Here is a 22,815-nt window from a genome sequence, read left to right as displayed (position 1 = left end):
TATTGGCGCCACGTTTCCTAATACTTGATATCGTTATATGTTGAGGATTACTCAATATTTGGAACCTTATTTTTTCGTATTAATTGAAAGCAACTCTTAAACAGTTTTAAAAATATTTTTATTACAATATTTTTTTCCACGGTACACTACCGTTTTATATCTAGTACAATGTTCAATAGTTTCCATATGTTAGAGCTTTCTTTAATTAAAATTAATATATGCTATTCCTATATGCATTATGTGCGCATATATGCAAAACTTAACGTATATGTATTACGTTGAAAATAAGAATTACATGTATGAGTATAAAGTGTACACAACTATGTTAAGTTCTGCTACATGGAACTGTAAATCAACTAAGCAATGTTTAAAACTAATAGATGTAAATTTTGAAAAGTTAATTAACATACTTGGGAATGTGTCATAAGCAGCTATAGCAGACATATATCTTTACTTATAATATCACATTTATCTCAATCATCATCCATGTCAATTTCCACAGAAATACAACTTGTACCTCTACAATGAGTACAAGCATTTGCCTTCTGCATACGCACTGTAGGGTAGCACATTGTGTTATGTTGCATCCGCATTTTAGAAATTTTAATAAATATAAGGTAAAGAAGAAAGTTCTGTGGAGGTATATGTTCAGTTGGCCCTCACACCGTGAGTTGAATGCGAATGAGATAAGACGAAGGTCAGTTGTTTGTGTGGATATATTCAACATACTACCTGGTTGTAGCAGTTCAGTTACACCGTGAACTTTCGTAAGGAGAGAGTGAACACGGGACCTCCACATACCGTCGTAAGGGCGTGCATGCTGTGCGAGTTCAAACGGGTCAAACGCCGCCGCAGTGGGACGAAAAATATGCCAGACCTTTGGTGATAGCGTCGTGACTACGCGGACAGTGTAGTACTGGTTTAACAAGTTTAATGACGGTGACGAAACACTCGAAGATGCACCACGTGCCAGAAGAACAACACATGTACAAAATGAAAGTCTTCAGGCAGCAATTGTGGTGAACAGTAGCCAGACATGTGAGGAACTGGGACTATAATTCAGTGTGAGTGGAGAAACCATTCGGCAGGACCTCCATCAACTTGGGAAGCACTACAAGTTGGGTCGATGGGTCCCCATGATGTGAGTCCCGGCCAAAAGACAACGCGAACGTTCTTTGTTGTCTCGTCTGAGGAAGGAGCCATTTCTGGACAGTTTGTTAACATGTGATGAGAAATGGGTTCTGTACGAAGCTCCACGGCGCCGTCATCATTGGTTCGCATCCCATGAACCGGTGGACTGCTCGCGGCATCGTGCATCGGGAACTGCTGCTAGCTGGTCAGAGCATCAATGCAACTGTGTACTGTCAGCAGCGGAGCCGTTTTCAAGATACACTCAAAATTATTTTGTGATGGACACTTCTGAATCGCAAATAGGTCCTCCTGTTACAGGACAACGCTAAGCCCCACTTGGCTGGAATGACCCAGAAAACCATTCTACGCTTTGGATGGCAAACACTATTGCATCCGCCGTACTCCGTGGGCATTACACCGTTGGATTACCACCTGTTCCATTCCTTGGACAATCACCTTAGAGGACGCCAGTTCAAATCCCTATTAAAGGTGCAAAATGCACTTGATAGCTTCTTCGCTTACTGCGATGGAATCCATGGCCCAGAACATCGGCAGAAGGTCGTCGATGCTGATGGGGACTACAGAGGATGTTCAGGCTACGTTTGGCCGATTTCGTTCCTTCCCCCTCTCGGACAGAATGAACTCACCCAACCTGGCTCGTGGCGTCCTGCAGTGTTGTGCAGTGGCTTCCTGGGAACGGAGTTGTTTTACTGCGCAGTCGACAATAACGCACAAAACAGGACCTTTGTTGTGAGTGGTGTTAAATTTGTTTGCAAGTGTGTGGGTTTCTGCTCTGTGACCAAAATGCCACTCAAACTAAGCCGGTTTTGGGAAGGCTATGTTGCGGCTCTTTATGACGCCCACTTTAGTATTTCTGTCACTAGAAAACAATGCAAGAAGAATGGTTGCAACATCAGTTTAAGTAAAATAAAAAATGTCATTAAAAAGTACAAGAGCAACGAAGCTCCACCAGTTGGATCACCAACGAAGTTGCCTAGGAAGCGGGAATGCACCAAGACCACCTCCACCATGCAGCGGAAACTTCGCAAAATGGCAATGAAAGAAATCCGCCAACACAAAGGTGTATGGCTAATCGTCTTGACGTGTCTTTGAGGACTGTGTGCCGGATGTTACATCATCAACTCAAGCTGGAAAAAGTCATGAAAGCTCGCTGCCATCTTCTCACGGATGCCCACCAAAAGAAACGAAAGTGTAACGCCCGGAAGCTGTACGAACGGCATCTGGCAAAACAAAGGTGGTCGCCGTAACGCTCGATGAAGCATGGATTTACCTTTCCGACTCTGGCAAACCGAGAGCCATCATGTACCGAGAGAAAGGCGCCAAGAATTTCAGAAGGTGGGCTCGTGTCTGTAAAGAATCCTTCCCAAAAGCGTTCATTGTCGTTACTGGCTACTGTTACCGAGGTAAACTGAAGATTCATAGGGTGGCGAAGAACTGCAAATATTTTCAGGAGCAGATCACGCGGCCGATCTACGAGCATGAGATTCCAACAATGTACGGAAATGACGCCAATCTGGTGCGCATTCACATGGACAAGGCCTCATCACATACCTCACGATCGTCCATCGCGTTCTACAGGAAGATAGAGGAGGCAAGTGGTATATAGGTGATACCTTTCAATGAGGTACCTGTTAAATCTCCAGATGCAAGTCCTATGGACTATTGTGGATTTGGATTGCTGAAGCGAGGTTTGAGAAAACGGCGTGTGACAACTGTGGAAGGATTTTGGAAAGCTGTGAAAAGGAATGGGACAAGATTTCTCTCTGTTCTTCAGAAAAGCCTATTACAGTGGGAGGAAATCTAAGCTGAAAAATGTTCTTGCAGTATTTGATGAAATTATAACCACTTCCTCTAATTCAGAAGTCAAATCAGTTGCCAAAAACTTTATGAAATCAAACAAAAGTCTAAAATTTGTAATTAATTTAGTATTTTGGACTCAGTTTTGCATGAAATAAATGGAGTTAACAAAGAAATACAGAATAAGCAATGTTTCTTTCAGAAAAAGTATTCCTTGGGGACACACTTAGTATTCGGAAGGGAACATTATTTTCGCACGGTACTATTCTATTTATTATTAGATGTATTATTTCGGTCTCCTCCGGGGGTAGTACTTCCCTAGAAACATGTCTGGAAGAAACACTGAGAATAAGGATTTGACTTTGCAAAGGTCTCTTGATTTGTTATCTGATCTTTTGAGCGCAACCTCCAGGTTCAGAATTATGGATTTGACAGATGGCTGTCGGAAGCGAAGATTACTGTCAATTTGATAGATGTTCAAGATCAGTTCAGAGAAAAGTGTATCTTGAAGAAGAAGAGAATGTCAGGAGAGGATGAAGCAAGACTTTTTACTGAAGAGCATCGCCTTAGTCAATCTTTCTTCAGAATTCTTGACCTCTTACGGGAAGAACTCTTTAGTAGAATGGACAGACTCAAAGAAGTAAGCAACAACTTCAGCTTCCTCAGAGGAAGCTCATTGTGTGAAATGTCTTCGAATGACCTGAAAAAAAAATCGTGCGCGGATCTCGCTTTGAAATACCAAGACAATTTGAATACTGTAGAATTATGTGTAGAAATTGACAGTCTTAAGAGTCTTCATCCCGGCGAAATTAAAATACCGCTAATTTTACAGTAATTATGTGATATCTTCAAATAGATAAAAGATAATCGAAATGTGGAACAAGAGCGCCCTAGACAATAATATTTTACATGAGAAACCGTTATCACGACTCACTTATCTGCTTTCGATTTCGAGCCATTTTGAAAATGGCATTTATTTTCGCGTTTCTAAACAGCTGAAAACGAAAAGCCACTAGGTGACTTGTGATAACGGTACCTCACGCAAAATAATATTGTCTAGGGCGCTCTTGTTCCATATTTCAATTATCTTTTTATCTATTTGAATATATCAAATAATTACTGTAAAATTAGCGGTATTTTAATTTCGCCGGGATGAAGACTCTTAATGACCAGGCTGTTGTGTTCTTGCCGGACATCAAGAAGTCCATCCCAAGGAGCATATCAACATGATTACCGAAAATCTCCTTCAAAGTGTCTGTCCAAACGTCTCAGTGGCTCTTAGAATTTTCTTATCCTTCCGTGCAGTGTGGCAACTTGTAAAAGTAGTTTCCGCAAACTAAAACTCATTAAAACATACTTACGTTCATCCATGGGACAGGAAAGGCTCTCAGATTTGGTAATATTAGTTATATAGAACAAGGTTGCTCAATCAACATCATATGGAAAAAAAAATATTGAGGACTTCGCAAAAAAAAGCCAAAAAACTATTTTTCTGAGCCCATATTACAAAACAAGAAGGGAATTATACAGAATACCATTATTAATACCTAGTAGATACTATAAATAAAAGTATGTGTTCTCTATATTTATTGTTACATACAAATGGACATGAAACGTATGTAATTATCTATCTTAACCTTTAGCATATTACTAGAAGAATTATTTACACACAGGTGGAAGGCCCACACATAGATTGAAGCCAATATACACATGCGAGGAAAAGGAAATACAGACAGGCAAAAGCCAATATATATATATATATATATATATATATATATATATATATATATATATATATATATATATATATATATATATATATATATATATATATATATATATATATATATATATATATATATGTGTGGGGGGGGGGGGGTAAGTGTGGGTGGGTGGTTGGGTGTGAAAAATGTCAATATCACATGAGAAAAGTCATTACCAATTGAGAAAAGTCAATATACATACCTTGTAATTATCTACATAAAGGTGGAAGGCCCGCACATAACGTGAAGCCAAGCATACAACTTAAAAGCCAATATACACACTCAGGAGGAATCATAAAATAAGTCAATGAAGAAGAATTTCCTGAGCCAACAGAAGAAGAGGAAGCTACAGGTTATCAAGTTAAGGATCCGTATTTATAGAAAACTGGTTCTAAATATAAAGTTAACCAAGGAAGTTCTGTCGCTTTTCACCCAGCACATTCGAACATCGATATGTCACCTAAAACATATGATACCTGCAAGATCAAATATAGTCCCCATCAGCCAGGGGCGGATCCAGGACCGACTTCTGGGGGGGGGGCGGTGAGTTGTCATACTAGGGTGCAGCGTTTTACCACGTTTTTCTCAGAACGAAATGTAATACCTGGCAAAAGTGGCCAACTCACATGGACATTTCAGGTATAGATTTTTTTTTTCAAATCAGATAATATCTTCTGTGCGAACTATTGCCTCAAAGTTTCAAAATTTACCTGAAAATTACAAAAAATACCAAAGTTGTTCGTTAATTTTAGTTATGTTAAAATAAACATATTTTTGGTCAAATACATGTCCGTTGCTATAAAAACTGACATTCAAGTATAAAAATGCCAGTTATATGCACTTTGGAGGAATAGGGGTGCCTCCTCTGGGGCCAGAAAAGGGGGCAAATTCAGTACAGTACTTTATTTTCATACTGCTACTTTTAAGGGCTCCAAACTTTGGTATGGGTTTTATTTATATATATAAAATAAGAAAGTTTTCTCTTCTGGGGGGGGCAATCGCCCCCTCCTGGATCCGCCCCTGCCATCAGCATCGACGATCTGGTGCCAACGTTATGGAAGGCCATGGATTCCATCGTGGTAGAACTTGGTGAGCGAAGAAGGTATCAAATGCATTTTGCACCTCTACTAGGTATTTGAACTGGCATCCTCTAAGGTTACCCAAGGAATGGAACATGTGATAATCAGACGGTGCAATGTCCGGGGAGTATGGCGGATGCAATAGTGTTTCCCTTCCAAGGCATAGAATGGTGTTCCGGGTCATTCTAGCCATGTGGGGCTTAGCGTTGTCCTGTAACAGAAGGACCCCTTTGCGATTCAGAAGTGCTGGCTCAAGAGTTTTGAGTTTTTTTTTTTTTAACACCGCTCAACTGTTGACAGTACACAGTTGCATTGATGCTCTGCCCAGCTGTTAACAGTTCCCGATGGACGATGCTGTGAGCAGTGCACCAAACACACAGAAGTACTTTCTTCTTGTGCAGTGCTGGTTTCGGCTATTTTGAAACCGGTTGATGGGATGCTAACCAATGATGACGGCGCCGTGGAGCTTCGTACAAGACCCACTTCTCGTCAGTCATCACATGTCTATACTCTATCCAGAGATAGCTCTTCAGACGAGACAGCAAAGAAACACAGGTGTTTGCTCGCGTTGCCTTCTGGCCCGGAGTCAAATCATGTGGGACCCATCGATTCAACTTATAATGCTTCCGAAGTTGATGGAGGTGCTGCCGAATGGTTTCTCCACTCACGCTGAATTGTAATTCTGGCCTCTGTTCGCCTCAATTGCTGCCTTAAGGTCTTCATTTTGTACATGTGGTGGTTTTCCGGACGTGGCGCGTCTTCGAATGTTTCGTCGCCGTCCTTAAACTTGTTAAACCACCGCTACAGTGTCTGTGTAGTTATGAAACTCTCACCAAAGACCTGGCATATATTATTCCCCCCTGCAGCCTCGTTTAATCCCAGTGTGAACTCGTACAGCATACACGCCCTTATGACCCTGTGTGGAGGTTCCATGTTCACTCTGTCCGTATGCAAGTTCACGGTGTAACTGAATTGCCACAAGCATGTAGTATGTTGAATACACCCACACCAACAACTGACCTTCGGTTTATCTCCATTCGCATTCAACTCACGGTGTGAGGGCCAATGAAAGACAGACCTCCATAAAAAGCGACTTAACTTTCTTGGTTACCTTTATAGCTTGTTTGAATTGTTATGTGTTTTCTTTTCCTATTACAACACTAATATTACTTTGCGTTAAAATCTGAAGGACATTTCACAATAGGTCCCAATACATGTGTATAACAAAGTTGCATCTTCTACAACTATGTATTAGACCTACTTACGAGGAAAATCTTAAGAAGTTTGTTTTCAGTATAACAGAGTATTTTGTTCCCGAAATAAATAAACTTCAGAAAAGAACCGGTTTCAGAATTTGTTTTAAAAATATCATAAATATTTAATATAAATAAAACGTAAATATTGCATAATGTATCGGTTTGTGTTTCGATTAAACGATAAAGTGACTTCTAATACTTCTCACTTTGTAACTTTCGGATATGCTTCGTAATTGATTTCAAGCTCGTATGTGTACATAAATTTCAGTAAAAGTTATAAAAGGGTGAAAGATCACAAATAGTTTAAACTTTTTAAAATATATACTTTAACCTAATATTGGTTCCAATTCCTAACATTAAGTATTTAGACTTGGGAGAAAGGAGGCGCCAGAAAAACTTCTTTGCCCCGGGCGCAATATTTCGTAGATCCGGTCCTGGGAGTTTGCTTTCAATTGATATAAAGACTAAGGTTCCAAATATTGAACAATTTTCAGCATATAACGATATCAAGTACTAGGAAACGTGGCGCCAATATTGGAAAATTCACCACAGCAGACCTGTGCACTCTCGGAGAGTGGTAGACTTTTGAACACCGTTTCTCTAAGATATTTTTCATATAAAAAAATGTCAACACTAAATTATACATTACTACAAGACCCGGTTCAGTGTTTTTTCTACCTATATTTGTTAGGCTGTTAAGACCCATATTCTACTTAAGGACCAGAACAATGTATTTTCACTTTCTGAGTAATTGTGCCCGAAGTGGAATGCGACTTCAGGACTAGTTTCTAGAAGAACTTCATCTGTTATAATTTCATGTAGTTGCTTACTGAAACTACTGCATATGTAAAATCATACTTTGTTTAGTTCACCATTGTATTGATTTGACAATTACAAAACTAGAATACTTTCTGTGTATTTATAGGAGTGTATTATGATCCATATTGCATTAAACGTGAGCTTTAGATGTCAATTGATTTATTTATATTTATAGAATTAATGGAATTGATTTTTTTTTCTTTTCAGAGAAACTTCGAGAAGAAACAATAGCACTCAGGGATGAAATAGATAAAAACGAGGTAAGTCTTTTTGATTTAAATTGAAAGCGTGAGATGGGATAATCTTTGTTTGAAGTACATATGGTTTCAATGCTACAATTGTAGATGAAAATGAATGATCTGCAGAAATGGAAACGGTACGTGATGCAAAACAGATAACGTTCTGCAAATAGTATACTATAGTTTACAGAACGACCATTGCTTTGTTTGTTGTATTCCTTATAAAAAAAATTAAAAAAAAAAAAAAAACAGTAGTTGCACTTTTTTAGAAACAACTTTTGGTCATTGTTTAACATGTGTAAACAGGTCCAGAAGTGTTCTTATCGGTGAACAAAAAGTGTTTATTGTGCATCCTGACAATAGTTAATAGGAACTTCCCTAAAAGAGTTTAAAACGTATCTGAACTTCCGATGTGTCCATTAACTATCCAGGCAGAAATGACTTGTTTATGTGTAAAGGGTTAAGTGTACGTTGTCCTAACACAAACTGTTTAAAAGTCATGTTTCTGTGCCGTATACTTGTTTGACACATAAGAAACTCAGGTACAATTTGAACACACTTAGGTCAGTTTCTATTATCTATTGTTAGGAGATTTTATAGACTTTTTTATTCACCAACATAACAATTCAGGACATTTTTGGAGGTTTTAAACGATGGCCAAAATTCGTTTCTAAAAAAGTGTCCAAACCATGTTAAATTACTGATTTTTTCAGTGAACAGTGGTTCTCCGGACATAGGTTCCGATTCTAAATGCGCTCCACTCTAACTCCCACAAGCCTAGAAATAATGCATTATCTGCCACCCTATATATATATATGTGAGACAATATATGAAGACAGGTAGAGATTGTTGTAATGTTGAAAATACGTATTTCTGGAAAGTTTTTAAAAAATCACCGTTGTTTTCTTTGCTTCTATAATATTACAGCAATAGTTCTCGAAGTTACATAATTTTGAACAGTCCCATAGCCAATGTTTATCATATTAATATCTCTGGAACAGTTTGAGAAATCAAATAACTGTAAACGGCATGACAATCTTTTTGTGTATTGAGAACTATCTACGTGAATTGACGTTATCCTATGTAAGCAGTATTTAGAAATTCCATTATACATTTAGCATTTAGAACGTCACAAATTCCATTATAGGAGTCAGCAGTGGGTTCAACGAAACACACAAATAAATACACAAGTAAAATTCATACAACAGCGTTAAGTAATAAAGAACAATTGCCAGCTCCAGACACGGCCTAAAAATTCCCAATAAGTTTTGGCACCAAAATAATTCTATACACATTCGTTTTAACGAAAGAAAGAGTTTGCTTTGATCAGTTATATTTTGAATAACAATTATGGGACATATCGTACGTATTTGTCCAAAAACGGGACACTTAGACGTTCCGTATGAGTATATAAAAAAACGGAACAATAGTTGATAAGAACGAACTGTCCCAGCTAAAACGAAACGCCTGTTCATTTTAATAGTCCTGTCCGTCTCAGTTCGTTATGACTGTTGTAGAAGCCTCTAAAGTTTGATTGTTTTTTGATGTTTGTCTAACTGTAACGTACTTAGTTTGTGACACTGAGTAACAAATGTGGTATTATAGGATTTCGTTTGATATGCAGATTTGAAATACGTAGTAGCTGGAGTAGTACTAACTGAAAAAAACTTTATGTTGGGTTGGCAACATTGTTAATCTGATAATATTGAGAGGGCTTCAAACAGTGTCCTCTTGTCGATATTTTGCATCGTACAAACTTTCAACATTTTAAAAATAAACCTATTAGTTTAAAATTAAAAGAGCATATTAAGGTAAATGGCTACGTTGTAAACAAAGTACACTAACAAGGAATCACGTAAGTAACAAGAAAATGATAAGAAATAATTCATTCCAAATAAGAGAAGATAATTTTTAACAATTTTACTTATTAAACATTGAATTCTTTCACGTAAGTCGAAAAGAACTAGAAGTTTGCATTAATAATGAACTGGGTGCGATATCATTGATAGCTCATTATCAGATTTTAACTATTACAGTACGAATCACAATTTAAACCACGTCACGACTTAGTTACGTTGACGGAAGTTACGTTCAGAACACATCTATATTTATCTGCCAATGTTCAAACATGATTGGCAACCAACAGCAAAAACTCAGGAAACTCCATCGTTCCGTTGCCATCCTTATCCACTTCCTTGATCATCGATTCTACTTCTTTGCTGGATAGATTTATTCCCATTGACGCAAATATTTTCTGAAGTTCTTCAGCTGAAATTCTTCCATCGCCATCCGTATCAAACTTGTCAAATATTTTTTTGTATTGTTGTGTCTGGGCTTCGTTTAAAGTTTGTTTTTGTGTACTTGTTTCAGTCAATGTGCCCGATGTTTGGGCTCGTTTAACATCTTGTTTCTGTTTAACTGACTTAGCCATTTCATTGTTTGATTTGCTGATGCCACTTAGGTTGCTAGTACATGGTCATTTAGCTTCACCAGTAGTTTATTGCCGTGGATTTTGATTTATGTACAAAGAAAGATCTGAATTTTAGTGAAGCCACAAATCGAATAAGCCTTCTGTAGATATAAGAAGGTTTAGCTTTTGCTTTGTTACTATGAATTTTTCAACAATTGATTTTATAATGTGTACATTTTAAGATGCTAAATTGTATGAGGAACGATTTGAGTAATTTTACTTCCCGTATTTTGAATGAAGACTTCTTTTTCTTTCCTCAGTAAGCCACTCTTCTCTCCCATGAATGATTCAACAGAACAAATCCTGATTAAATAATAATAATAATGGTAATAAATAAATTTGTTTGTCTTTAGTCAAGGATTTACTTTGATATACAATATCATCATTTTACTCACTCGTTTGGTTTAGCTAAGGAAGGCCCTTTCGAAATCACAATAGTAACAAACAAGGTACGGTACTTTCCTTCATAGAATGTAAACAAGTCTAAATAGTATACCTATATCGTATATACAAAATATGCAGACTGGACCGTTTATTTTGAAACCCCCTTAAGTTAGAACTATTAATTTAATAGATAAGAAACATTGAAATTTTGCAGAATGCAAATATCAGTAGGGTGTCATTGTGTGACATGCACCACAATAACACCAGATTAATAGTGTTGCCAACTCAACATAAATATATGTATCAGATCTACATATTAAATGAAAGCTTACCATTCCATATTTATTATTCATTGTTACAAACTAACGACGTTACAGTATCACAAACATCTAAATATTGGAGGTTTCTAGAACAATAATTACGCAAGACGGACGTGGTAATGCAGATCGAAAGTACCTCATTTTTGAATACTATGAACATGATATGACTGGTTTCTAATAAATAGAAGGGATTGAAAATATGACTTCTTTTTTTTCAAAAGGCTTTATTTTTAAAAAAAAAATGCTTGGTTAGTTAAGTATCAAACCCAGGGAGCGAATTACCGAAGAAATGAGGGAATTTTCCACCTCAGGCACATTTTGATCCCTCTCAAAGAAACGGATAGGTGCTGATTGCCACGGGTGCTGACTGCCACAGCCAATTATTGGTGCTGATTGCCACGACTGTCGCTGATTCCAAATATGAAGGTGCTCACTGCCACGACGGCGTACTGGCTGCCACGAGCCTGGGAGAAACTGTATTTCGAAAGAGAGGAATTAATCCCTCATACTAAATTTATGATTATTAATTAATTTAGTAGTGATTAATGTAGTAATCATCACAGCAAATCTATGTAGCATCCTATAAGTTACAAAGTTGCTCACTAGGTGGAACAATATACACTTGGATGTTTATAAAAGGATTGTCTTCTCTGTTATATGTACAATTTGCACATTTCATTGTTTATATTAATTGTTTTATTGTATTATTTAATGGATATGATGGTCTGAAGCCAGCTGACAAGGGAAGTTCGGGAGAAACCACTCGCCTGCAGAGAAATAAGCATATCATTTGAAGGACCAATTCATGCTGATTACAACAGGTAATAAAACTCCTGTACATTGAGAACTGTTCGAGATATTCCGCTTGGAAGTATATATGAGAAAATTTGTGGATGCACGTTTCAACGCGTTAAGTATTCTCTCCCATGGCGAAGCCTGATGGTTTGAACTTGCTATTGCTTGATCACTGGGCAAGGTCGCCGATTTCTCTGTAAATTTGGGGGGTGGGTTCAGATACAGAAGGTATATATATGAGGATTTTTAAGACAAATTGCATTCAAATTATGCAAAATGTTGTGTATTCATGAATACAATACGGGGGCCCACATGAGTTTTGGGGGGCCCAGGGCTCCTCGGCCCCCAGGATCGGCACCCTTGTCACTGAGGTCCATTCACAGACAAATTGTCCATTACAAGTTACATGACGGATGGCAAAGACGTAATGGTTGAGAAGATACTAAAGAATTGCACACACGATTTGTGCAACCATTTGATGTGTTTTGATTCCGATCAATCAAAGATTATGGAAGGAGATTTGTATCCTCGTCGCCAAAAGTGCCTTTACATCGCCGTGACGGGTATGTGACAGCGCAGTACTCTAAAGAAGGGATGGTTGCATAAGAATTTGTGATTAATTTTGAAGAGTTTTTATTTTGACTAGGAAAATAAAGTAGGTATAGGGAGTAAAGACACAGATTTGAAGCATCAGTGCACTGTCATCTCTGAAAAGATTCGTATTATTGCCTTATATGTTAAGTTAAACACCACAACATCTGTCACTGATAGCGTAGATCATCTTACTTTTTAAAATTGCCTCTGTAGCCTATTTGTCCATACATTAATCTCCAGACATGATGTATAGAGAGGAGAAAGAAAGAGATACAACATCTGTAAGATTTATGTAATTCACTAAGGGACTATAGGAAACGACTAAGCTAATTACTGCTACTAGCGCTTTTTAATCTTCAGGGATTTACTACATGTTCGCAAAACATTATTCTAAGTCCTAAATCTGTGCGTGAATTATTTTATTCGCCTCACTGTACTTATTTTAGAATGGAAACTGATTACGCTGAACGTGAAAATGTTTCTCGTAAAGCAAGGGCCGTAATAAATGTAAATAAGGTTCTCATTATTATATAAAACACATAAGTATTTATTCCGTGTATAGAACAATATAATACAGTAACTAAGCAACATCATAATCACTAACGCCCGCAGGATTTTTTACAACGGGTGGAGGGAAGTCCGATATAGAATTTTTCGTTTTATTCCCTACATATATTAACAGTCATAACATTTATCATTGACAGCGTATATCGTCTTTCGCCACTGTAGCCTATTAGTCAGAACATTCATCTCCAGACATGATGTCGAGAGAATAGAAAGAAATAGACATGAACAGTGGTGTAACTAATTTTACTGCGCCCTGGATCGATCGATCATCGATTTACTCATACTTCCCCAGGCCCTCTGCCACAGGTATTTCAGCTGCTGCGTTATATATATGGTTCCATGTCAGAAGAGCCAAACAAAAGGGCAAAGACAGAAAGACCCGAGTCAAATGGGCCCGGGTCAAGATGGCCCCCTCGCTACAAAAGGGCCCGAGTCAAAAGATCTCCGCAACAAAAGGGCACGAGTCAAAAGACCCTGCGTCAAACGGGCTCGGGTCAAAAGGGCCCGAATCAAAACGCCCCTCATAAAAAGGACCCGGGTCGAAAGGTCTCCGCAACAAAAGGGCCCGAGTCAAAAGGCCCCGAATCAAAACGACCCTCATAAAAAAGCCCGAGTCAAAAGGGACTCCGCTACAAAAGAGCCAGAGTCAAACGACCCTGCGTCAAAAGGGACCGAGTCAAAAGTGGCCGAATCAAAACGCCCCTCATAAAAAGAGCCATAGTCAAAAGGAGCCCACGAGAAAAGGATCCGAGTCAAAGGCCCTGCGTCAAATGAGCCCGGGTCAAAGGGGCTCTGCCACAAAAGGGTCCGTGTGAAAACGACCCCACATCAAAAGGGCCCGGGTCAACAGGTCTCCACAACATAAGTCCCGAGTCAAAAAGGCCCGAATCAAAACGCCCGTCATAAAAAGGAGAAGAGTCAAAAGGGGCCACGCTACGAAAGGGCCCGAGTCAAACGGCCGTAAGTCAAAAGGTCGCGGATTAAAAAGGCCCTAGTCAAAAGGGGCCAAATCAAAATGCACCTCATAAAAAGAGCCCGGGTCAAAAGGGTTCCACGACAAAGTTACCTGAGTCAAAAGACCCTGCGTCAAACGGACCCGGGTCAAATAAAGCCGGAGTCAAACGGCCCCGCGTCTAAAGGGCCCGGGTCGAAAGGTCTCCTCAACAAAAGGGCCCGAGCCAGAAGGCCCTAATCAAAACGCCCCTCATCAAAAGGGCCATAGTCAAAAGAGTCTCACGACAAAAGACCGGAGTCAAAAGGACCTGCATTAAACGCGCCTGCGTCGAAATGGGCCCCGCTACAAAAGGGCCCGAGTGAAATCGGCTCCACATCAAAAGGGACCTGTTCAAAAGGTCTCCACAACAAAAGGGCCCGAATCATAATGCCCCTCATAAAAAGGAGCCGAGTCCAAAGGGGTCCCCCTACTAAAGTGCCCGAGTCAAACGGCCGTGCGTCAAAAGAGTGCTGGTTTAAAGGGCTGGAGTCAAAAGGGGCCGACTCAAAACGCCCCTCATAAAAAGAACTCAAGTCAAAAGTGTTCCACGACAAAGGGACCCGAGTCAAAAGGCCCTGCGTCAAATGGACCCGGGTCAAATAAAGCCGGAGTCAAACGGGCCCGCGTCGAAAGGGCCCGGGTCGAAATATTTCCTCAACAAACGGGCCCGAGACAGAAGGCCCGAATCAAAACGCCCCTCATCAAAAGGGCCCGGGTCGGAATGTCTCCGCAACAAAAGGGCCTGATAATCGTTTGTTAATACAACGCAAAAATTTGAGATTTAGATAGCGATAATAAACATAACAATTATAATGATGTCTGCAGAATTTTTGTGTATACTGGTACGGAATGACAACCAACATCAGTAACGGAGGCGACTCTTGAGGGAAGTGACATTGGTAAAAATTAACATTTTACGAACGCAATCCACAAGAAGTTAACTGCACAAATGTATGATGGAATTTCATTTACGGTGGAAAACATTAACGGTCTCAAAACAAAAGATCAAACAAAACTAGTGATGAGCGCAAGAGTCTTGGTCTTGCAGTTTTTGCAAGAGTCTTGCATGCAAGACCAAGACCAGGAATCCCGATGCAAGACCAAGACCAAGACCACACCTGCAAGACCAAGACCAAGACCAAGACTCTTGCGCAAGAGTCTTGCACAAGTACAGTTTCGGTGGTAGAGCAGTCACATGTGGTTATACGGGTCCCTGGTTGGATTCTAGCATGCGCCATGGAAACTTTTTAGTGGGCAAACACCGTGTGCGTGGGTTTTCTCGGTAGAGACTTGCATGGGCCGGGCCTTGCCGAGACCCGAAGCCCGGCCCTGCCCGCGGGCCGGGCTTGGGCGGGCCGATTCTATTATTTCTTTGGGTCGGGCCGGGCTTGGCGGTCCGACACTGATTTCTTTTCAGGTCGGGCCGGGCTGGGGCCGATTAATTGCAATTCTTTAACCCTTGAGAAGTCGCGCTGAAAAAGTAACGCGAGTAGTCGCGCGCGGTCAAATGGACCGAACGAACATAATGTGTTGCAAAAATCGTTTTAAACAGTTTTCTTGTATAAGAAACGTAATTTTGTATATTTTCTGATTAAGAGGGAATAACATTTTTATTATTATAATAAGTTTTACAGTAATAACTATTAGAGAAACCTACAACTAGACATGTTATTTTTTTATTTCTCATTTGGAATAAAATGTTTTTGTCGTTACATATTTCTTTAGATAGATAGCTACGCACTGGTTTTATTGAAAATTCTAAACCTGATGATGATCTTTTGTTGTTGTCTACTTTGGTTCGTCTAAAATTAGAAATGCAATAGTAAATTAGTTAAAAATATACTATATAAACATAACAGTAAAACAAAGCTTCACAGCGCATTTTACATTGAATTAGAGCTCATTCGTAGCTAAGCGGTTAGCATACACGCCTTTGGCGTGGGACTGCCGGCTCGATTCCCGGTGGGACCTCATGTTGTTCGGATCCTTCGTTAAGCAGTAGGTCCACGTCTTACATAGCCTTGATGCTGAAAAGCGCGCTAAATTGAAATCAAATCAAATTTACATTGAATTATTTTAAGGTCCTGTTATTTTGAAACTTCACCTATACAGCACTACATTGAATTATTTTAGGTTATCTTCAAATTTACACTGTTCTACACTTCGTCGTCGCTTATTTCGTCCCCTCTTGCTCTGACTACATTCGGGGAATCGCTGCTCATTTCTGGGTTTAAGATCTTCAGATTTGCTCGCAGACTCCTCACTTGACCTTTCGTGTTCACTCATATATATATAAATATTTGTTATGATCTTCCTCAGACAAAGCTTCCACGAGATCATGTCGGCTGATTTATCCAAATAGTCAATCCCTAACATTTCCCTCCGTTGTTTTAAGCTGTTCAGTTCTAATTTTGTCTTTTCTCATACTTGGTATCAGTTTGTTAACTCTATCGACCTCTCTTCCGTCCATTAAAATAATATTTATGTTTATAAAGCTTAAAACATCTCCAAAGCAAAGGTCACGTGCAGAGCGAAACACTGAGAAAAAACATTACACGGTTAGTCGCGCGCGGTGGAAAGCACCGCAGAATCACTAAACAATCACTAGTACTTAAACTAAACAACGGATAACGGAGTGATTGAGCAGGAATGTTTGGGAAGGTGAGGGGCAAGATTAGCTAGACGGAGAAGTCTGTCGGACAAACAGAATAGACACACGATCGAAAATAATTTCCCTGTGGTGCTTTTGACCGCGGCGCGACTACTCGAGGGTTAATAATTACTGACATTCGTTAAACGATAATTAGAATAAAGGCAAACGTTGAAGAAGTGTGCCCGTGAAAAATGTTATAAAATAAAACTTCGAAAATTTATCGGGCCCGGGCCGGGCTTGGGCCAAGAATTTTAAAAAAAACTTACAGGGCCGGGCCGGGCTCGGGCCGAAAATCTCCAAAACGTTTCGGGTCCGGGCTGGGCCGCGCCTACGTACATTCGGGCTGGATTGGGTTCGGGCCGAAAACTTCGGCCCGTGCAGGTCTCTATTTCTCGGTGTTTTGATGTTCCCTCCTACTTTCTTCAATCCACTCTTTCATTCATTTCTCATGAATACCGTCTCCCTTAGCCCCGATGCATAATCGTGGGACGTTAAACTAGATATTTCGTTTCGTTTTAAAACATATTAGTGGTGTTTTTCTTCCAAAACTAAAGTGAAATGTAGTATTGAACATTGGTGATACCGTACACCATAGGTGTCGACTACATGGGTATGGCCTTGGCTCCCAGACTCAAGCATCCGTTGGGAATTTTTAATGTGTGCTCATAAAATTAATATCGAAATAACATTTTCATGACTTTGAAAAAACTTAATACATGTAACCGCAAGTTTGATTTCATGGGCGGATGCTTATACGTTGAATAATTGTTTATCAATATAACTTTTAGCATCCTTAGATATACGACACATCGAGGGTTGAGCGATATAACATTATCCTACAGCAATAAATCTATGTCATAAAATTGAAAGTGACTATTTTTGTGACTCCTAATCTCTTGAACCACCCAACCGATCTCGATCAAATTTTTAACACAGATGGAGTTTGAGCCTGGGAGTGTTTTCATCATTTCACTTTGACGGTAAGCTTAGGAGATGGGAGAAGGGGGAGATATATAATAATAAATAAAACTTAACAACTTCAACCAAACGAGTAATCTCGATCAAATTTTTAACATAGATGAGGTTCAAGCCTGGAATGTTATATGTCAGTTCACTTTGATGGTAGAAAACCTAGGGGGAGAAGAGCGAAAGGGTATGTATGTATATATATATATATATATATATATATATATATATATATATATATATATATATATATATATATATATATATATATATATAACTTAATAACTCTTGAACCACCTGACCGAACTCGATCTTATTTTAAGATAGATGAGGATCGGGCCTGAGATGGTTTCTGTCATATCACTTTGATCTTGAAGTTTAGGGGAGAGGGAGAGGAAAGATATTTAAAAATGATGGAAAATGACCGACATTGAAATGGAATCTATAGTTTTGGGGACCGCTAAGGTAAACAATGATACTTTCGATGCTGTTTAAATCAAAATTCAGCCCCGTAGCTTGGCGGAGGGGAGGGGAGATATATAAAAATGATCGAAAATGGCGAATATTAGTGTCGAATCCATAGTTTTCGAGGTCGCTGAGTTGAATACTGAGACTTCCTATACCATTTACGACCAAATTCAGCCTCGTAATTTGGGGAAGAGGGAGATGCATAATAATGATTAAAAATGACCAAATATTAGTGCCGAATCCATAGTTTCGTGGTCTCTGATACGAACAGTGACACTTGTGATGCCGTTTAAATCCAAATTCAGCCCGGCAACTTGGGGAGGAGGAAGAGAGGGAAACATAAAAATAATCGAAGATGACCGATATTAGAGAGCGCTTTACTAATAGTAAAAAGTGATTGACTAACGATATATATATATATATATATATATATATATATATATATATATATATATATATATATATATATATAATAATTATTATTATTATTATTTTAGTTTAACCCAACAAAGTAGATACTTGATGCTAGTAATCCATATTCACAAGTGAGACTTCAAATAACTTGGAGTTTGATGCCCTTATTTTGTATTTCTAATACAGGTCAACAGTATTTATATAAATTGAGTCTACACAAAAGACATAGACAGTTGAGTCGTTTTCAGTTTTCCCTCAAATTATTCTAAAATATTAAGAGGTTTGATTATAATAATTATTATTTTAATTTTCTTTCCCTCTTTTTTTTTTTTTTTTGTCAATATTGCTAAACATATCATCATCATAATAGCTATTCTGCTATTATTGGCAGGTTATTTGCTTCAACAGACAAGGTTTGACGTTCGGTGGTCCTCAGCTGGTCTCTTCGTCTTGACGTGGCAATTTTCTGTTTCAATACCTTCCTTCAACTAGTCTGCTTCGCTCCCTCCCTCTTTTTCCTTCCACAATACTCTCTAGCACGTCCCTTGTAATACAGTTCCTCGTCAGCCAATATCCTAAACAGTTCCCTTTCCCCCTCTTAAGAATATCTAAAATTCTTCTTTTTTTCTCCTACTGCTAATATTTCTAACACCTCATTCGTTTTCGTTCAACACGGCTAATTCTCTCCTTTTTTCTCCATGCCCATGTTTCGAAAGTCTGCAATTTTTTCATCGCTTTTGCGTAATGTGAATGTCTCTGCTCCATAGAGTACATATTGGAATCAGTAAAACAAAAATTCAATATTTAATTGGAAGTTTGTTTAATACAAGAATTAGCTAATCGTGGTTGGAAAGAAAAATCTGACGCCTTTAGAGTGTAAAAATAATTTTGCAATTCATGGTATTTCAATAATCTGTGCCGTCTGATTTTCTTTCATGCGAAACAGGGGTAGCCTCCTCAGTTTGGGAACCAGTGGAATGTTGGATCTGTTAAAAAACATATATATAAACAGATTACGAAACCCTGTGATTTAGGCATATCTTATAACTAGTGAAGCATGGACACGCATTAAAAAAAATAAAGGTCATAACCTATGTTGTACGCTATCATACTTACAGGACGTTAAATTATATTACATTTATTTCACATACATTGTATTTCCGTTACTACTGGTTCTTTGTAGAGTTTATTATCCCTTATATCCATAGTAAAATTTACCTATGAAAAGCTTGAGATTTCTTAAATGCAAGACTTGCAAGACTCTTGCATGCAAGACCAAGACCAAGTGGATTTTAGTTTAGCGTCCCTTTCAGCAGCAAGGCTATATGAGACGTGGACCTACTGATTAACGTGGAATCCGAACCACATGAGCTCCCGCCGGGAATCGAACCCGGGTCTCCCACGCCAAAGGCGCGTACGCTAACCGCTTAGCCACGGAGGAGGTCAGACCAAGACCTTGCATTTGCTCATCACTAAACAAAACACATCAATCACTTTTTGTTCATTGTTATGCATATTGTGATTATTATTATTATTATTATTATTATATTACTTTTATTATTATTACCATTTTTATTAATAATAATATGCAAGGTCAGTGGTAGCCCATGCCTTCAAACCAGTATACGCCACTGTTTGAAACTATGAATTCTACATTAACATAGGTCGTCTTTCGATCATTTTATGTTCGAAGGTGTGCAAGGGTGTCTTACCCCTTCCCCCAAAGCATGAAAAGCAAACACAGCCAGGGGCAGAGAGAGAGAGACACACAGAACACACAACTCGCTGTGTAGCTGCAAGAGACCTATGGGTAACTATAGTTGTCCTCTTGTTACAAGGTGTTGAGTAGGTATCAAGGTCAGTTCCTGCAGTTGAACACGAAGTTGACTGTTAGAAAACAGAAGCATATAACTAGTCTCATCTGTTTACTTTTCACGAATATTTTTCACCTTCATGTGTACAGGTCACGTCTGGCGCACATTTAAAAGGCATGCTGTGTCAAGTATATATTCCCAAAAAGATATGAGTACTCAAAAGGCAAAAACCTGTAGTTACTTTTGTTTTCCTTTTTCTATTAGCCAGTGGAAGCGTTGTTTCAACATCCTTCTTGTAGCTTGCTTAGCATTCGGCTTTTTAGTTGAGCTTTGGCTATGAATACTAGGGATAGCCACGTTTTTTCGAAAAATACTTTTTCGAAAAATGAATTTTTCAAAAACGAAAATTTTTTCGAAAATACGAAATTTTTTTCGAGAAACGAAAAACGATTTTTTTCGAAAAAACGAAAACGAAATTTTTCCGAAAACCGGAAAACGAAAACTACCGAGAAACGGAAAACGGATAATTTTTGTAAAACAAACTGAGTTTATTTCATTTGTTAGTACTTCCAAACTATAGTATACTATGCATACGTATAGGAAGTCTTATAGAAGGGCTATGTTCATCTGTCTGCCTATCCATCCGTTCGTCTGTCAGCTGGTATCAGAGCAAGAGCGGCAAGAAATAGCGAGAAGCATACATGTAAGTTTGCAACACGAATAGATTCATCTAATGCATTTGACTTTTATTTAATAATCCAGAAGTGGTAGAGATCTATCGCTTTCTGCTACATTGTTGATCAACACAGAACACAAACGGTAACATATAGAAAGACGCGATTTTCCAGAACCAATTCAGTGTCCCAAGAATATATCCAATGTTCGCCCTTATTACACTTGCAGCTTAAGCTATGCATAAGTGTCGAAAGTTTTGAGAATGGCTTTGTCCGTCTGTCTGTCGAGAGGTGTCAGAGCAAAACAGTAACAAATATTGAGAAGTCGTTTCTTGCGGTCGATTTAGAGCCCCTAAAATAGGTTCGATCTCCTAAATTAACCCTCCATTTAAAACCGTAAGTGGTTCTAATACCATTTTTGGTTTCAATTTGTATCGCTATAGAACGAAAATCGTAATAGATAGCGAGAAGCGATTTGTTGCAAACAATTTAGCGTCTTAGACAGCATACAACTGTCCACAACATTTAATCAAAACCAGAAATTGTTTATATTTACTATTATTTCCGGTTTTAATACTGAATTACGAGATATCGAGATGTAGATTTTGGCAATCGATTCAACTACCTAGAAATAACTGTATCTTTTCCATTAATCCTCTATTCAGATCGGAAGTTGTTTAAAATAATCATTTTCGGTTTAACATTGATCGATATAGAACAAAAATAGTAATAGATAGCCACAAGTGTTTAAAAAAAAATCTATACAGCGTCTCAAGAGTATATAAGCTATATATCATCTCAACGCACAATACTATCGAAATTGAAAGTGGCTGAATTTACTAGTATATTCAATAGGGATTCAATACGGATTTTTATAAAGCAAAAGATTGAAGAAATAGTGATGCGTTTTTTTGCGATCGACTAAGCGTTCTAAGAATAGGCTCTACCTTCTCCCTTGATCTCTATTCACACCAGAAGTGGTTCAAATTAACGATTACAAGTTTCAACATTAATCGCCACAGAACAAAATTGGTAATAGATAGCGACAAGTGGTTCATCTACAATCGATTCAGGTTCTCAAGAGGAAATACAATTACAATCCACAACACTCCACAAAGGCAGAAATGGTTGAAGGTCATTACTATTTTTGATTTTATAGGTAATACTAATTTCCATAGAGCAAAATCGGTCAGAGATATCGAGATGCATTTTTTATAAAAAATTAATCCAGCATCCCAAGAATAGATTCCACCTTCTTCGTTAACCCTTTATTTGAACCGAAAGTGTTCAAATTAACCATTTCCGGTGTTAACACTTGTCGCGATAAAACAAAATTGTAATAGATAGCGACAAGCAATTTTCTGGAATCAATTCAGGGTTTTAAGAGAACATATCTTCATAACCTGCACCACTCTTCTGAAACGGAAATGCTTGATATTTACTACTACTTTCGGTTCCAATACTTATATGCATAGAGCAATAACTATAAAAGATACCGAGAAGTTTTCTGAAATCGATTCAGCGTCCTAAAAATAGATTCCGTCTCCTCCCTTAACCCTCTATTCAAGCCGGAAGTGGTTCAAATTAGCCATTCCTG

At 38.4% G+C, this 22,815-nt stretch overlaps 2 protein-coding genes across 2 annotated transcripts in view; one reads left to right on the top strand and one right to left on the bottom strand.

Moving 5' to 3' along the window:
* Positions 1–22,815, top strand: part of LOC145676591 (uncharacterized) — a 192,536-nt gene that overhangs the window by 62,374 nt on the left and 107,347 nt on the right. The window contains exon 3 of the mRNA XM_081747425.1: positions 8,074–8,126. Coding sequence (XP_081603551.1) covers positions 8,074–8,126 — 53 coding nt within the window. The remainder of the gene's footprint in view (positions 1–8,073; positions 8,127–22,815) is intronic.
* Positions 10,016–10,714, bottom strand: LOC145676590 (uncharacterized). Its single transcript, XM_081747424.1, has one exon. The coding sequence runs from the start codon at positions 10,534–10,536 to the stop codon at positions 10,228–10,230; it is 309 nt and encodes a 102-aa protein (XP_081603550.1). The 5' UTR covers positions 10,537–10,714; the 3' UTR covers positions 10,016–10,227.

The sequence above is a fragment of the Thermobia domestica genome, unplaced genomic scaffold (assembly GCF_964235325.1).
Source record: "Thermobia domestica unplaced genomic scaffold, izTheDome1.hap1.1 HAP1_SCAFFOLD_234, whole genome shotgun sequence".
Lineage (NCBI taxonomy): Eukaryota > Metazoa > Arthropoda > Insecta > Zygentoma > Lepismatidae > Thermobia > Thermobia domestica.
The sequence above is the reverse complement of the archived record's forward strand: the minus strand, read 5'-3'. Positions and strand labels throughout refer to the sequence as shown.

Excerpts from the sequence above, each read along its gene's own strand:
- LOC145676590 (XM_081747424.1), bottom strand. The coding sequence starts at position 10,536 with ATGGCTAAGTCAGTTAAACAGAAACAAGATGTTAAACGAGCCCAAACA.